The sequence below is a fragment of the Aotus nancymaae genome, unplaced genomic scaffold (assembly GCF_030222135.1).
Source record: "Aotus nancymaae isolate 86718 unplaced genomic scaffold, 86718_ANA_hifiasm-v0.15.2.pri h1tg000046l, whole genome shotgun sequence".
Classification (NCBI taxonomy): Eukaryota; Metazoa; Chordata; class Mammalia; order Primates; family Aotidae; genus Aotus; species Aotus nancymaae.
In genome coordinates, this window is record NW_026988460.1 from 31696319 (window position 1) to 31714596 (window position 18278).

An 18278-nucleotide genomic window follows, 5' to 3' on the forward strand; every position below is an offset into this window, starting at 1 on the left:
TAAGGAAGTATGAAGTCGTTGCCTTAAAACATCTTTTCTACCAATAATAAATTGCTTGTAAATAAAGAAATTTAAAACTACATAACGTATATTTTTTCCTATACTAACAGTTATATGCAAATGTATTCTAAATGACTTTATTCCTTCCAGGCTGAAACTGTACATAGGCTTGATGGTTGTGCTTCTTTGCTGAGGAACATTTTGAGAAATGAAGATTCAGGTTTATTTTTTTAAATGCTGCTTTGCTGAATATCTTTTCTCAATCAAGTCATTATTTTGATATTAACAAATTTTTGTTTTATTAATAGGTTTAGAAACAGCATATTTAGAAAACAGATCTAATTCTAGACCTTTAGAAAGCAGAAAATATGTATCTAAAAAGAAAAGACATGAAAAGCATACTGTTCCTTTCGTAGTCCGGAAAGAAACATGTAAGCCTTTTTTTCTCTTATTTAAAGATAATCCTTAATTGTGGGTATTTTGATCAATTATCAGGATTATGCAGTTCATTTTAATAATCAGTATTGGTTAGGTTTATGTGTGCTTATGCCTGTCTTTCTTTATTCAGCTTCTAATTGCTGAGTTACATAAAAAAAGACTGTCTGGGACTTATAGGAGAAAAAGTTCAAACTCAGAATGACTTTTGGGAGGTCTATAGAGTTAGTTTCCCCTGCGACTTGTTTTCATAGATAATCACAAACTGGCTGTATTTCAGGTGTATACTTATAGTTGTTGCTTTAAAATTATTTTATATATATATACATATATATATATCTCCTAAGTTGGTCAAGCTGATCTCAAGTTACACAGTTAGGATACATGGTACATAAGAAGGTATAATTGGATCAATAAGGAAAGAGCCTCCTGCTCATTGATGGTTAATGTAGCCAAGGGTACTTTACACCCTGACGGCTAACTTTTCCTGGTTTAGAACAAGAAAGTTTTGATTTTGTTGTCCCTTGGAGGCCTAGAGAACAAGATAGTCCAAAATGAAGATGAAAAAGTCCACAATGAGAATTCAGATGGATGAGAATTAGACTAGCTACTTCTATAGTTCAGGTGGGCCAGAAATGTCAGCACTGTAGTGCAAGCTTAGATTCAGCTTGGGCAAGGAATGAAGTTTAGAAAGTCATCTAAGGCAGTAACCCTGTATATTAAAAGATCAGGATCCAGGCAAGGAGGCTGAGAAAGAGTAGAGCATTCATGGGACTAGAGGCTGATGTTTCAGATAGTCCTGAGGTAGAGAACTAAGGCAGGGAAAGCCTAACTCATCTTGGAGGTCAGTAACATTAGCCTTATATTGTCTTGACCTGCACTATTCAAGATGGTAGCCATGGCCACATGTGGCTATTCAGCACCTGAAATATGACTAGTATGACCAAGGAATTGAATTTTTAATGTTATTTAATTTAAATTAATTTAAAATGAAATTCTAAAACTGAAAATTGATCCAGGTATTATAAAACTTTTAAGTATGTTTGGAATAACTTGGACATGTGAACCTACATTTTCAAGTGTAAATTTTATTAAATCTAAATATAGACCAAGTATTTCTGATGATAATTTAGCATCTAGATTGTGCTTTGTGTAAAATACATGCTAGATTTAGAATAAGTACAAAAAAATTCAGTTATTTATATTATACACTGAAATGTTAATATTTTTGATATAGTGACTTAAATATGAAAAGTAATTTTACCTCTTCTCTTATGTGGTTATTGGAAATTTTAAGTTACGTATATGGTTTGTATTATATTCCTATTGGACAACATTGGTCTAAGTCAGCTCAGCACACTACAGCCAGTTTTATAAGTAATGTTTAGTTATTTTATTTTGTAAATAACATTTTATTAGAATGCAGCCAAGCTAATTTTATTGTGTTTTTATTAGCTGTTTTTGTACTGCAATGGCAGAGTTGAGTAGTTGTGACAGAGATTATCTGGCCTGCTAAGTCTAAAATATTTATTTGACCTCTTATGAAAAAGAGTGCTAAACCCTGGTCTTAACTCTTCGAGTAGAGGCCTTTTCATTGGGGCCCAATTGAGAAAGAAAGGAGCGATAGCACCTGTTCCTCCAGTCTCCTACTTTTTGTCTGTAGGCAGGTTATTTCTTATCCTGGGCACCTTTCCTCAAGGATCTATTATTTGAGATATATGTGGCTGAGAGTGGGTGTCATGGTAGCAACTTGTTGGATCCTGACTTAACTGCTTCTATCAGAGTTCCAACAGGAAACAGATGGCAACACTCAAACTGAGGTAATTTAAGGGGGGTTTATTTTATTTACAAAGGGACTCATTGTAAAGGTATGAGTAGGGCATAGGAAAACCACGAGTTTTGCCTACTAGGTCTCACTAGCCTAGTGCTAGCAGCAGCAGCAGAGCTGTATTATTTCTAGGCCATAAGGGATTAGGAGAGTTACTAGACCTAGAAAGAGGTATTGCTTATAGAATATGCTACCTTGAGAAGAGCAGTGAGCTTCGTTGAAAGGACAAAGTCAGCCCAAGGTGGCCTTATAGAGAGGGAGCAGGGTAAGTGTATATCCTGACTTCATGCTTCTTCCTTTTCTTCATATGCCAAGACTCCCATTGGATTGAAGCTCTACTGATGTATATCAGGTCTGGGATTTGACTCTTACAAGCTAGTAAGTTAGTTTCACCGTATCATGGATGCTGGCAGAAGACACAAAACTACTGGTCAGAGACAAAGGACTTTATTACTCACAGCACAGGAAGCAGTATGTGCATCAGCATATTTGGGTTGGTTCTCATTCACCCTAATTCCCAATGAAGTGATTCAGTAGATCCAAATGGATGCTGCACATGCTTTAGGTTTAGGTTGCAGCTGAGGAACACTAAGCTTGGGGAATCTGCCACTTTGATAGTAAGCAGTAATCAAGCCTGTGCTTGCCCCAGAGGGAAATATTACCTTATCCCTCAAGGTTGCTCAGTGCAAACACAACCCTGAGAAGTGGCCCAGGTAAAGAGCTTGGGTCAAAGCCTTGCTTTTTTGGTATACACAGCAAGACATATTAGGAGGAGGAGTACCCATGAAGGACTGTCTCTTCGCAATCCATATAGATCAGCATTCCAGGGAGAGCAAGGTGAAGACCAGTAGAGGTGGATTTGGATTGGCAGATGGAAGATTCTGGCATTCTGGGTCCGTAGCATTAAATTCTTATTTGGATTACAGCCGAACTGGCAGTTCTGGTTTGTGATCAGGGTGCAATATTCTTACTGTTCTTTCTCCCATATTTTCATAATCAGAAGGAAGGATCTACTTCCGTAGGACAGTCTTCCTTAGGGTTGCAATATTAGAAATTATTTCCTAATTTCTAAGTGTTCCTAAGTTTAACTCATTAGAAACCTCTGTTTGATTCAACTGCACTGTTGTTTTTTTTAATTTACCAAGTTGTAGCACTTTCTAGAAACAAATGTGTGTGTGTGTGTGTGTGTGTGTTTGTGTGTGTGTGTGGTTGGCAGCTGTTAACCAATAATACAAGATTTTGCTCCATTACTACAACGCTTATAAAATCCAAGCTCATCGCTTGTTCTCTTTACTATCTCTCTCCAAGTGAGGTAATCGTAAAGAACTTTAAGGAATCTACTACAGCATGTTAACTAGTATCCATTTTTATTTTACTTTTAACACACATTATCTTGATATTTTGTGTTAACTGTCTTCTGGGGAATGCCCCCCCCCCGCCGCCCATGTATTTTCTATCTGGGACCTATCTGATCATTGGATGTCTATGGAGTCAGGTTTGCACACCATGATGCATTCTGGAAGTAAGGAGGCAGAAAGGCCCTTCCAGAAATGTATTGAGCTTATTTGAGAGTGCTTTGGCATTAAAAAAAAATTTTTTTTTAATAAGCAACTTTTATATGTGATAACTGCGTTGAATGCTTTCATGATTTCACTTTTAGTAACATATATATTGCCATCTTCATCTTGGGGAACTAAATCAACCACAAGCAGAATCCTTTGAGCATTGATTGCCCCTCATAAGGCCAGTTATAGTAGGCATCCAGTGGCTTTTACCTGCTCTAGATGTTTGTTCTGTATTCGAGTGATAGGAATCACTTCCTGTCAGACGGTGCTTGTCCATCCAAGCAATAGCCAGCCAATGCTTGCACAGCAGCTAGACTTTAGGGACTGAAACAGTTTTGTGGACTGAGTAAATGAATACATTCCTTTCATGAATTCTAGTTATCACCTGACATCACTTAAACATATTGCCAGACCAATAGCTAAAATTTTCACGTAGAGTGCGTTGGTGTAATTAACAAGAGCAAGTAAATATGCTTCATTTGTATTTGTGTAGTAACAGGCTCATTTGGTCATTGTTTTATTTTAAAATCATGTAGTAGTAATATAACATCAGTCTTTGCCTTATATCCATTTATGGTTTTTAACTTGTCTTGGATTGTTTGCTTTAAGACTTTACATCATTAAGTTACTCAACATTTATCAGTAGAGTTTAGTGTGGACTCAGTTGATAAAGGAGTGAAATATGTCATTTTAGCTCTAAGGCTTTGATTTTTAAGAAATAGGTTTGGAGTTTATTAATTTATGTTGGACAATGACATCTGCTGGCTGAGGCATAATGTAGCTCAGCTTTATTAAAGACTGTGAAAACCACGCCTTGAAAAGAAAGTAAATGTGATCCCGATGCTATGACCGGTGTGTGAAAACAGATATCTTCAAACTAGCCAATTCTCTCTCTCTCTCTCTCTCTTTTTTTTTTTTTTTTTTTTTTTTGATGAGACAGAGTTTCGCTCTTGTCTCCCAGTCTGGAGTGCAGTGGCACTATCTCGGCTCACTGCAACCTCCACCTCCTGGGTTCAAGCAATTCTCCTGGCTCACCCTCCCGGGTAGCTGGGATTACAGACACCCGCCACCACGCCCGGCTAATTTTTTGTATTTTTAGTAGAGATGGGATTTCACCATGTAAGCCAGGCTGGTCTTGAACTCCTGACCTCAGGTGATCCACCCGCCTCAGCCTCCCAAAGTGCTGTAATTACAGGTGTGAGCCACCACGCCTGGCCCAAACTAGCCAATTCTCAAGGACCAGAGGAAATCCAAGAGTAGAAGGAAAGACCCAGGAATCAAGAGGAAAGGACTTGTGGTGTGCTTGATGGCCATGGGCTATGATCTCGCCCTCTATTATTTTAGATTTCAAAGTTAAAATATTTTAGAAGGTACTTTTCCATTTATTATAAAATTATATTACCAGTAAAAAGTAGCATTTGCTTTACAGAAGTTTATTAACCAGTTTTGTTTGAGCTGATCTGTTCAAACAGTGAAGGTAACTCTTACTGCTTTTGAGTTTAATCATCTCAGAAGGGACATGTTTAGAGGTTTATTACTGACATCAGATAGCATGATTTATGAATATATTTACTTGTCTATTGTGAGAGTACAGCTAGTTGGTGATATTTAACATTTATTGAGTTTTTACTGTGTGCTAGACATCGATTTAAGAACTTTACAAGTGTTATCTCATTAACATCTCACAATAATCTTATAGGCATTACAATTTTTCTGATGAGGAAGAGGAGGTCAAGAGAAGTTAATATGCCCAAGGTTACAGCTTGCATATAGGTCTAGAAAGTACATTCATAGGAATAGATCATCTCAAAAGGAAACATACCCCAAGTCAAAAGGGAAGCATCTGATATCTTCGGCCATTTTCATAGTCAAATATTAAGTCTTTTTATTTAAATTTTTTTTCTATTTTCACTGGTTATAGTATTTAATCTGCCTTTAACTTTTTCTGTTTTTGCTTTTACATGGAAGTTGTATGGTTTTAGCAATGTTTTTATTTTCAATAAACTATACATATTTATATATTCGAGGGATTCTCTACTTTAAAATTTTTAATTTTATTTTTTTAAAAATTGAATACTTTTCATAAGTAATTTTAAAGTACATAAATCTCAATAAATTTTTGCATATGTATACACCCCTATAGCCACCACCTAGATTAAGGTACAGAAAATTTTTAGCACCCTACAAGACTCCCTCCCTGTCAGTACCCTTACCATCACTTAGACCCTCAGCCTGTGTAACCACTTTCCTGACTTCTGTTTCTGTTTGTGACTTTTACCTGTTTGAAGACTTCCTATAAATGCAGTTGAACACTGTGCACTCTTGTTTTGAATACTTTCACTCAGACTTTTGTCTATTAAACATCCAGGTAGTTGTATATATAGGTACTTTGTTCTTTTTTTTAATGCTGTGTAGTATTCCAGGCTGTGCATATACCACAGTTTATCCGTTTCTACTATTCATAGCTATTTGGTGTTTTCAGCTTTTGGCTACCGCAAATCAAGCTGCTGTGAACATTGTTGTACATGTCTTTTAGTAGACATAAGCACTCATTTCTGTTAGGTGTATACCTGGGAGTGAAATTGTTATGTCATAGAATATATATGTATGTTTAGCTTTGGTAGGTGCTACCAGTAGCAATAAATTTTCCAAATTTATTTTGTATACTGATAACCTATGATTTACTAGAATATTCTCATTTCTGTTAATAGTGTTTTAAAAAACATTTGGGAAGGGGATCTAATTAGGGAAATAGAATTTAGATTGTTATACCAATCTATAGGTAGTGCTATGTAGAAAACTTTGTTGTTTTTTACTTACTGCTTTGTTAATACCAGATTTCTACCCTGTACGTAGACTAATACTAGACTCCGTAAGATAAAATAATGAAATACAGCCCTGCTTAAAGAAACTTACGGTTTATTCAGAAAGACAGGAGGATGAAAGATAAGCACTATAAGGCAGTGTTTCAGTGGCATATGATTCATACAGGCAATATGTGCTCTGGGGTGGGGAAGAGTAGTCACTAGACTAGAATGATTGGATTGGGAAAGGCTTCATGGAAAAGGAAAACTTTCAGATGAGCCTTGGTGAGTGGGTAGAATTGGATTGGAAGGAGTGGTTAATCATGAACAATGTTATTGAAAGGTAAGAAAAGTTTGCTGGGTAACTAAATTGGCCTGGCTGAAATGAACAATTTGGGTTGGGGGTGAGGGGGCAATAGTTGGAAAAGTAGGTTATGGTCAAGCTTTGGAAAACTTTAAATGCCAGGTTAAGATTTTGTTTGTTTGGTTGGTTTTGTTTTGTTTTTGAGGGCCCAAAGCATCAGAATTGTACAAACTATTTTCTTTCCTATTCTGTTTTCCCTTGAGAACATGAACTGACGAGGAACAAGGTGAAGGAGTTTGATTGGACTTTAGGGATAGTATAACACCCTTAAAAGAAGTGTTAAAATTGAAGGAGGGATTTTACAAATGCAAGTAGCATAAAAAAATGGGAATTCTAAAGAAATAGTATAGATGATTTTTGACTGGGGAAACTTAAACACTAATTACTTTCAGAAAGAATTTGAGGTGATTTTCTTTAGTGAGGATGATAGTGGTAAAGCCCTTCTATGAAGTATGTGATGAATTAAACTACTGAGCTCCCTTTCTTCTCTTAAAATCTTATGGTAAGCGTTTTTGAAGAATCGTGTTTTAAGAACTTTTTTTTCTTCCACATTAGCATCTTCAGAAAATAAGAAACAGATACCTAATGAAGCTCCTGCTAGAAGTGAAAGAGACACATCAGACCTAGAACAAAATTGGTCATTGCGAGATCATTATAGAATGTATTCACCCATAATATACCAAGCCCTCTGTGAGCATGTGCAGACTCAGATGTCACTGATGAATGACTTGACTTCAAAGAACATCCCTAATGGAATTCCTGCTGTACCATGCCATGCTGTGTCTCATTCTGGTTAGTATGAATACTGTTAAAAAGTCATGAATGTAAGTTCTAATTAAATTGCTTGCTTATTGTATAAAAAGTAGGATATGTGATTAATTTTTTCTTCCTCTTACAGAATCTCAGGCAACTCCTCATTCTAGTTATGGCTTATGTACCTCCACCCCAGTCTGGTCACCTCAGCGGCCACCCTGCCCTCCAAAGGTTCATTCTGTGCGTACAGTTTGTATACTACATAAGACACTGTTTGCTAATAGCAGTCATTTAGGAAGGACTGTTGAATTTATTGATTGTAACTTAGTGCGCTAGGATTTAAAGACCAGTTGTTTATTTTTTACTATTTTATAGTTTTACCTATTTATTAATGACAGTAATGAAGGAGAAAGAGGGGAAGAGATCAGTAGGGGGAAAGCAAAATCAACCATACTGACCACCCAAGTACAACTGCTATTAACACGCTGATAGAGTTCTTTCCAGTCGTTTAATCCTCTGTACAGGTTTTAGTTTCTGGTTTGTATTTGTTAAGTTTGGTTTCCTTTTAAAATAAAGTTATAAGTAAACTTTATGCAGTTTTCTATACCGATTCTTTCGCTTAATACTTTATTTAAAAGATGTTTATTAATATATACCCTTTGTGAATATTTAATAACTTGTTACTACTGTATTTTGTGGATATATCATAGTCTGGGTAACTACTATATGGTTAGGAGTGTAACCATATATTTGAGTTTGTTATAATTGGTATTATATTACTAATAAGCAAGTTTCTAATATTAGAAACTTACTAATATTTTTAGCTTAAAAATAAGTTGGATTTTTCCTCAGTACAATAAAGATTCTTGGTTTTTGAAGCTTAGTTTACCCTGTAATATGGGAGCATTACAAGGCCATGACTAAAATAGACTGTTTACAAATACCACAGATGGTTTAAAAGCATCAAAAATTTGTCCACTTTGGGAAATTACATCATAAGAAAATAAGTTCAAACATACAAAAAGCTTTTGCACAAGCATATTTACAGAAATATTTCAGCAGTGAAAAACTGGCTGTTACTTAAATGTGTAACCATATAGGAGTATCGTTGCACAGACTATGGTATGTCCACAAAATATGGTAGTAACTATTTATTAAATGTTCACAAAGCAAATATATTAATAAATGTTTTAATAAATTTTATATATTTGAGTTTGTTATAATTAATACCTATAAGTGACTGATCATACTTCTGAAGACTTGTTTTTCTCTTTCTTTAGGAAGTTGAAACTGTTGGTGACAGTCAGTTTGCATCGCAAGGTAAAACAGTTTCTGCGACCTGTACTGATGTTCTACGGAATTCATTTAACACCAGCCCTAGAGTTCCATGTAGCCTGCCCAAAACTGATGGATCAGCTATTCCAACATTGCAGCAACTGCGCCTTGTTAATGAGATTCTGCCACAACAAGGAGTTCATAAGGAAACAGACCTACTCAAGTGTTTTCAAACATATATGTCTCTTTTTCGATCTCATGGAAAAGAAACACATCTGGATGGTCAGACACACCAAAGCCCTACTCGATCACAACCAGCTTTCTTGGCCACTAATGAAGAAAACTGTGCCAGAGAGCAAATTAGAGAGGCCACAAGTGAAAGAAAGGATTTAAACCTACGTGTGCAAGATACAAAAACAGTCAAGGATGTACAGAAGGCAAAAAATGTGAATGAGATAGCTGAAAAAGTTAGAATTATGAAATATTTGCTGGCAGAGCTCAAGGCCCTAGTAGCAGAAAAAGGTAGATGAGAGTTAATAATTTTCTGTAGTATGGTGTTATACTAAATACCAGTGTCACATTATTTAGCTATCATTTAATGGAGTTTGTGGTATTTTCCGTAGAACTGTGTTTTGAGCTAATAAGAAAATCAGTTCTGCTTATTGTATTCTTATTTTTTAGGTTTTGATATTTTTTTTTCCTGTGGATCTAAAATGTTAGAGAATATCAAACATTCAGTCTTTTACTTGCAAGTGTGTATTTATTCTTCTTGATAATAGAGTTTGAAAAGATTCAACCAAAGAGAATTTGTGCAGATAAAACTTTTAATTAGATTAGAGAACCCCTGAAGATGATTAACTCCCTGAGTAGACTGATTATTTTTCCTATTTTAAAAAGATGCAAAGAATGCCTGCCTGTCATTTTTTTAATAGCCAACTGTTAGGTTGTTTAACAAATCTCACTTTGAGAAGTAACCCACAGCTTCTTATGCCCTTTTCACTTTATTTTTAGAACTTTTTTTCCTAAATCAACAAAAATGTCTTTGAGCCAGATTATATTCATTTGTTTTTATTCTGTATATGTATTCTATTGTAATGGCTTTTGCTTGGAATGATTTATAGATTTGTCATCTTGGAAAACACAGTAATTGATTGTGGAAGCATTGATTGAATACCTAACATTTACAGACTGACCAAAAAAAGAAAAACCTTAAAATGCTGTATGAATGTAGCACCATTAAACCAAAGACATAGTGTATTAAAATTGCTGTGTTTTCAGACCTTCAACCTACCACCATTTTCACAATCAGATACATAATCATGGTAATAATAATAATACCATTGGCTATCATTTATTGAACACTTACCATGTGCTCAGCACTGTGCTAAGTGTTTTATATGCATTATCTCATTTAATCCTCCCAGCAACCCTATGTGGTACTATTACCACTACTGTTTTACTGATGAGGAAACTGAGACCTGGAGAAACAGTATCTGATTTAATCTTCTCAACAACCTTGTGAAGTACTGTTTTTATCTCCATTTAACCATAAAGAAACCCAGGTTTCAAGAGTTAAGTACTGAGATGTTGGCCAAAGGATATAAACTTTCAAGTAGGTAGGAGGAATAAGTTAAAGAGATCTACTATATGACATTATAATTATAGTTAATAACAATATTGTATTCTTAAAAATTGCTGAGAGTAGATTTTAAGTGTTTTTATTATAAAAATGATAAATATGTGAGGTAATACATGTGTTAATTAGCTCCATTTAACCATCCCAATGTATAGTTATTTCAAAACAACATACATAATAAATACATAAATTTTTTCTTTTTCAATTTAAATAGATAAATTTTTACAAAAAGATTACTTTGTTTTAAAAAAATAAGTTAAATACTTTGACCAAGGTTGTATCTCCAGAAAGTGGTGGAGTCCAGGTCCCAAACTCCAAAGCCTGTGTGTGAAACTGCTCTACAAAAGATTGACAGAAGGCCAAGCACAGTGGCTCACGCCTGTAATCCCAGAATTTTGAGAGACCAAGACAGGAGGATCACCTGAGGTTAGGAGTTTAAGACCAGCCTGGCCAACATGGTGAAGCCCCAACTCTACAAAAATACAAAAGTTAGCTGGGCATGATGGCAGGTGCCTGTAATCCCTGCTACTTGGGAGGCTAAGGCAGGAGATTCACTTGAACCCGGGAGGCAGAGGTTGCAGTGAGCCGAGATCACCCCGCTGCACAGCCTGGGTGATGGAGTGAGACTCCGTCTCAAAAAAAAAAAAAAGATTGGTAGAAGAAAACTGCTTGATAATTGGACACAGTTGTTTATTATGTGTATGTCCTTTTCATCACGATGTTAAAATATCTGTGAAACTGAATGCATTTTTGTAACTTAGAAAATCCTTTCAACCTCTTTTGGATATCAGATAATTAATAAATAATTTTAAATATTTTCAGCCCATAGTAAATATGAATGGGAATGAAGGGAAAAAGATAAAAGGCAAAAGAACGAATACCTACCTTCTATGCCTGTGTCTGTTTGCAACCTCCAAAAACATCCACTCTCCACAATTAGTAACAACCTTTTGATGTCACATCAAATGAGATGTGGCTGCTTGTGTTCAATCTACTTTAGAAAATTAAATAATGAAACTATCCTAGCAGACCCTCAGTCAATATTTTGCCAAATTAATCCCCTAACGTAAATTGTTTGCTTATACCAGGATCAAAGGTTGTATTATAAATGTTAATACTATAATGAATTATAGGAAACCCTATAGCAATCATAGGTATCCACTGTGGTCCTTGGTAAGTATGGACTAAGAGATTTGTGTAAGCCACATTCCTACATGATTCTTAAACTGAAGAAAACAAAAACAAAAAACTTATAATCCTGTGATTTAAGATTAATCTTTAGTTTACTGAACTTAATTTCTTAGAATTTTTCTGAGGAAGGAAATACCACCAGGATGAAAGAGAAAAATGGAGCCTGTATCATAAATTTATAAATAATTAAGTTGAATTTATAACAAGTATGTACATATCTATAAAGATTTTCTTTTTTAGTAATACATGCTAATAATATTGTCGAAAAATAACTTATAGTATTGATTTTACTGATTTCTTTTGCCTTATATAGAGGATTCAGAAATTCAGAGGTTGGTTTCAGAAATGGAGGCATGTATATCTGTACTTGCAGCAGTAAGTGGAAACACAGATATTCAAGTTGAGATAGCACTGGCCGTGCAACCATTAAGAAGTGAGAATGCTCAGTTACGAAGGTAAGAATTGCTCTTTGAATATTTTTGTCTGTATGCAAAGATGCCTCCTGGCCAGAACAAACGTGCCAAATGACATATCTAGGATTTTGTAAGGAAAATTGATTTTCTGTCTTACTGAATTTCTACTTTTTCTTCCTCATTTTTCAGAGATTTCCAGCATTCTCTAACTCTTCCTTTACTTCTGCCCACTTGTACATATTTTCTCCCACTTTTACCTGTGTTGTCACTTGGTGGTGTGTAGGCAGGAAAATGAAGTACCTCTGTATATTTATCAGACTAGTCTAAGTTATGCTGCAGGAACAAACTTCTAAATTTCATTTGCATAGCACAGCAAGTTTATTTCTCCCTCATGCCAAGACTAACATGGGTCATTGGTGGCTCTTTCATCCTATGACTCAGGATCCAGACTCCCTCCATTTTATGAAGCCACTGTCTCAGTATGTGTTGTCCAGGAAAAAGAGAATGTGGATATGGTAATGGGGAAGTCTCACTTCCCAACCCAGAAGTGACCATTTCGCTACCACTTATGTTTTATAGGCTGAAACAAGGCACCTGGCCCTGCCTAATAGAAAGGTCTGGGACATTGTATTAAAAACAGACTGTTTTTCTTCTGCTCTCACACCACAACAATCGACACAGAACACTTCCATGACCACATGTGTGAGGATTTCTCCCCACCAACAAACAAGCAATCAGTTCTGCAACAGATACCAGTTCGGTGTCCTCCAGTTCAATTCCAACACTATCTACCTGGAAATGATATCAGATCCCACAGGTTGAGGGCTCAGTCCCACAAGACTAAGCTCTATTTCCAATGCCGATCACAAGCCCCGGGTTATTTTACCTGTTTTTCTGACCTAATGGCTATAAGTCGAAGTTCCCTTGATCTCCTTTCTTGGGTTCAGTTAATTTGCTAGAGCAGCTCACAGAACTCATGGAAACACTTAGTTTACCACTCTTTTATAAAGGATACAGATGAAGAGATGCAAAGGGCAAGGTACTGGAGAAAGGGCGTGGAGCTTCTATGCCCCCTGTGGGTGCACCACCCTCTAGGAACCTCCATATGTTTATCTGGAAGCTCTGCATACCCTGTCCTCTTTGGCTTTTTATAGAAGCTTCATTGAATAGGCATGGTTGAATCATGGACAACTGTGAAGAAATGTGATTGGACAAAAAGGGTATGATCTAATACTAATAGACAGAGTGGGGAAACCCAAGAAGTTCTGTCTGTTCAAATTCTTTTTGGACTCTGTGCAGCGTTCCTTCCTCCTCAGTATGAGGCAGGACCCCTTCAGAAATGGTGTTCTTATGACCTACAAACAGACAAGGTAGGTCAGAGAATTTCCTTATGCCAGTTGTAAGAAAGGTGGGAGATGATTATATTTTTAGTTCCTATGGCCTACCATGGGGAGGAAAAAGGAGCAGGTGAAAGGAGGGCAAGAGAAGGTTAGAGAAAGAAATTCTGTTTTCTGAGGCCTGCTTCTGAGACCTAAAATAGCTGAATATTAACAAACGACTGTCTTTCACCTTTATCACTCTGAAGCTGCTTCAGGAACCAGGGACGAAAGGCAAATACTTAAATAAAAGGTATGTTTTTGCTTTTGACTGCTTAAGAAATAACAAAGACTGTGGGAGTTGACACCCAGTAACTGTGAATGAAAACATATACATATGTATGTGTATGTGTGTGTATATATATATATGTGTGTGTGTATATATATGTTTGTATATATATGCCATAACAGACATACACATATATATAAATGTATAAAATAATGTCACAGATATATAATTTTTCCATACTTCTATACACCCCAGGAAGGAAAAGAGAACCTTAGTAAGCACTAATGTAGCCCTACTGCACTTAGACATAGAAAAAAATTATTTAAATTCTTTGACATTTTTTCTTTTGGTCATCTTAACTTGTTGGAATTACATTCTTTGTATAGGAAATCTAATCTTGAAATATAAAAGAAATCACCCACATATTATCAATAATATCTTAACTTGGAATGTTTCAGTGATGACCATCAAGGCCAACACTCCAGTGTCTGTTTATTAATATACTTTGCAAAAAAATTGGGGTACATATCAGGTGCTTCTGCAGCACTGCAGTGCGAATGTGCCCTGAGTGTTATAGTTGCATAAGCTATAGACATTGTATAAGATAGGACCTGCAAGGATTTGTACAAACTTTTAAAGAAACTGGAAAGCAATTAAATAGTTGGAGCATAGCTAGAATATACACATCTGGAGTCTATAGAGGCATGATAGCTGGTGAGATGCACTCGTTTAGGATTCTTTGTCTAGTGGTCCTTATCCTGTAGCTACTGTGATACAAGATGGGATTGCTGGATTTAAAATCCAATATCATCTTCAGTCTTGACCTAAGAAATTCCTATGCCAGCATTAATTTTTTAAGACCAAAAATGAGTAAATAATAAAATAATGAACAGCAAATACTGCTAACATTTATTGAATGTTTTTTATATGCCAGACTATTGCCCTTTATATGTGTCATCTCTGTATCTTCACAACAGCTCTATGAAGTAGGTGCTATGTTACTCTTATTTATAGATGAGGAAATCAAGGCACATGGAGTTTATGTAACTTGCCCAAGGTCATATATCTAAGAAGTTACAGTCAAGACTTGAACCCAGTCAATTTGATTTCAGAATACAGTGATCTTAACTTGCAGACTTCTATACTGTCTCTGTTAGGAAGTAGAGATTTAATTATACCTCACTAGTTAGGTGTATTTTGTGGCACACAGAATATATTGTAAGCCATTCAGAATAAACAAGCATATTATTTAAAGGAATGACAATCAAATAATTGGTTTCTTAAATAAGCATACCAAAACTTAGTCTGAGAATATTATCTATTTTAACATTGTCACCATGAGAAATATTAGTGGTTCTTATTTATTTCTGTTCCTTAGAACATTTTTAAATTGCCTTAGGAGCTAATTTGTAAGCCATTCAAGAAAATGAGGTTTACTGTTTTATGAGCCACAACTTGTTACTAGTTTTTTTTTAAAGAAGGTATTTGTTTGATATCTGACCTAATTCTTCAGTTGGCACCAGAGCTATTTGGCTGTCTGTCCTTACAGGACAAAGATGATATAGCATGCTATTGCCACTGTTGTTTACTTGACCTTCTAAAAGATGAAATAACTAAAAAATGAAGAATTTGTTAGATATGTTCTTTTTAGCAGAAAGAGGTTTCCGGGAGTAGTGTAGGAATTTTTGTGCCACTTTGGTAATCTGTTTGGAAAGAATTATCCATAATCTTCATTACAAATAAAAATTGGAATACAGAGATTTATTCAAAAGTGTTTCTCATCATTTTCAATTAAAAAAATTTTTTTTCTGTTTAGATATTTGGAAACTATGTGTTTCTTTTTAGCCAGAAAAGTGATCTTTCAGGACTTTCTTGGAGTTTGTTGCCATCTTGTGGCTTAAAAAATAGCTCGATGCATCGTTTCTATGACATTTTGGCATTTAGGCTAGACAGTTTTTAATATGTCTTCTGACACAGTTGTTCAACATTTAGCTTTCCTGGTCCCCGCCCACTAAATGTCTGTAGTGCCTCATTAATTTTGACCACCAGAAGGCCTGGCACATTCCCAAATTTTCTGGATGGGAGTATGGTGGGTATTACCTCCAGTTAAGAGCCACTGAGCTAGAGAGTGCCAAGATTTCATGACCACCTCCTAATTTTAGACTCAACTATGAGACCATTATGTATCACAGAACATAAAAATGAAATGGGAGAATGGAAGGAGTCAAGGATGATGTTCAGGTTCTGTCTATAATTTAACAAATGGTAACATAATTCTTCCAGATGGGAGCTGCTAGAGAAAGAATAGATTTGTTTATTGCACGTTGTTAATAGTTTTTGAGTTAGGCAAGATAATAGGAGAGCCTGTGAGTTAAGGTTTAGACTTGCTGAGTTAGTTTATCTGGAGATAAGTATGATATAAGTCTGGAGTACAGGAACAAGTTGCAAGATAGAAATTAGACTCAGGAGTCATTCTCTGAACATGTTTTTATTGAGCTTTTTGTATAGATCTGGCACTGTTGTAGACACTGGAGACAATGTGATTGAAAGTAAGTGATTTGTTATCAGCATGTAAGTAAATGGTATATTCACCAAGAAGATAGAGTGTGTGAACACAGTGAAAGGTAAATTGCTGGGGAGTAACAACTTTTTAAGGAAAGAACAGAAGATTAAAATTAGTGGAGTGACATCACAAAAGTCACAGGAAGAAAACAATTTATAGGAGAGATTTTGCATAGCATTAAAATAAACTGACAACATGAACAAAGATAGGTCAAGAATAAATATTACAAGACAAATTACTCAAAGAAGCTTCAGAAAAACTTGAAAGAGTGTTATATAGTCTCAAGGAAATTAAAGATAATAGGATCTCTTATAGGAAGAAAGAGTGAGATTGAGACAAAGTGTTCAAAGAAGGAAAAGTGAAAAGAGAAGAAAAGTGAGTTAAGTGAACTCAGAAAAATAAAAGAAAAAAACATTTTAAAAATGAAGGAGGCTGAGGCAGGAGAATTGCCTGAACCCAGGAGGCGGAGGTTGCAGTGAGCCGAGATCGCGCCATTGCACTCCAGCCTGGGTAACAAGAGCGAAACTCCGTCTCAAAAAAAAAAAAAAAAAATGAAAGCCCCGTTAGAAACAAATATAAAATAATTAATAAACAAACAGACAAAGTCAAGGATATTGTAGTCCTCTAGAACTTAAGTATTATGAAGCCTGAAGTTTTTTGTTTTGTTGTTTTTGGGTTTTAGGTTTTCCCCTCAAGTCTTTCCATTTTAATTTCTACTAAATTCATAGTTCAGTGTCTCCTACTGACCGTAGCTGCTGCTTCTTCCTAAACCATTTTTTAAATTTTTATTTATTTTTATTATGGTAAATATATCTATATGATATTTATCTTTTTAACCATTTGCAAGTGTACATTTCAGTGGCAATAATGTTCTGTAACCTTCACCACTTTCTGCAGCAAAACTTTGTCATCTCTAACATGAATTCTGTCCCCATTAAACAGCAACTTTGTCTTCTCCCTTTTCTTACCTCCTGGTAAGTTCTTGCTTTTGTTGTTTCTGTCTCTAAATTTGAGAAGGCTGAAATTTTGTCTCTTTAGAGTTTGCAGCTATATTTCTAATGCTAGAATTGTGCCTAACACTCACTCTAATAAATATTTGTTAAATTGACTGAATGAATGCATGGTAGATAAGCTTGAGGGAATCTCACGAGGCAAAATAGAAAAAGAGTGATCTAAAAATTATTATGAAGAAGGTAATACATAGGGAAAAGAAACAAAATAGATACAAATAGATACAGGTGTTCCTGAAAAAAGAGCACAGAACAAATGAATTAAAGGCAATATTAAGAGATATATAAATAACAGGAAAATTTTCTGATTATGCCACTTTACTCTAGCCTGGGAGACAGAGCAAAACCCTATCTCTAAGAAAAAAAAAAAGATCTTTGTCAGCAGATGAATAGGACATACAAGATCTCAGAAAAATGATGCAAAACATCAACACCAACACATATGGTAAAGTTACTACACCCTAAGGATGAAAAATGTTAATTTTTGGAGACACTCAAAACAAATAGAAAATTATGTATGAAGATAAAAATTTTAGGCTATCTCTAGCCTTTTCACAGTGATTTTCATTGCCAAAGGATTATAGAATATCATTTACAAAGTTCTGAGGGAAAGAAAGTATGCCCCGAGAATCTCTAATGTGGTCTAGCTGTCCTTTTAGTATAAAGGCAATGGTCATATTCTCAAGTATGCAAGAACTTAGGAAGTTTAACACCCTTGGACTCCTTTAAAAAACAAAACAAAAACTTGAATGGCAAAGTCCAGTCAACCAAAAGATGAATTCAAAAAGAAGAGTAGACAGATGTGAACACTGAACCTATATGTAAAACTAAGACAA

The 18278-nt window shown here is 35.4% G+C and overlaps 1 protein-coding gene across 7 annotated transcripts in view; it reads left to right on the forward strand.

The window, feature by feature from the left end:
• Positions 1–18278, forward strand: part of CCDC14 (coiled-coil domain containing 14) — a 55322-nt gene that overhangs the window by 6632 nt on the left and 30412 nt on the right. For 4 of the 7 annotated variants that reach the window (XR_001110847.3, XM_012473861.3, XM_012473859.3 and 1 more), the window contains 6 exons: positions 151–220; positions 309–431; positions 7552–7788; positions 7895–7989; positions 9030–9546; positions 12165–12306. Coding sequence is in view for 6 of the 7 variants with exons in the window: in XM_012473861.3 (XP_012329284.1) it covers positions 151–220; positions 309–431; positions 7552–7788; positions 7895–7989; positions 9030–9546; positions 12165–12306 (1184 nt within the window). In the remaining variant the exon portion in view is untranslated. The remainder of the gene's footprint in view (positions 1–150; positions 221–308; positions 432–7551; positions 7789–7894; positions 7990–9029; positions 9547–12164; positions 12307–18278) is intronic. The other 3 variants (XM_012473866.3, XM_064362141.1, XM_064362142.1) reach the window with 1 other exon arrangement.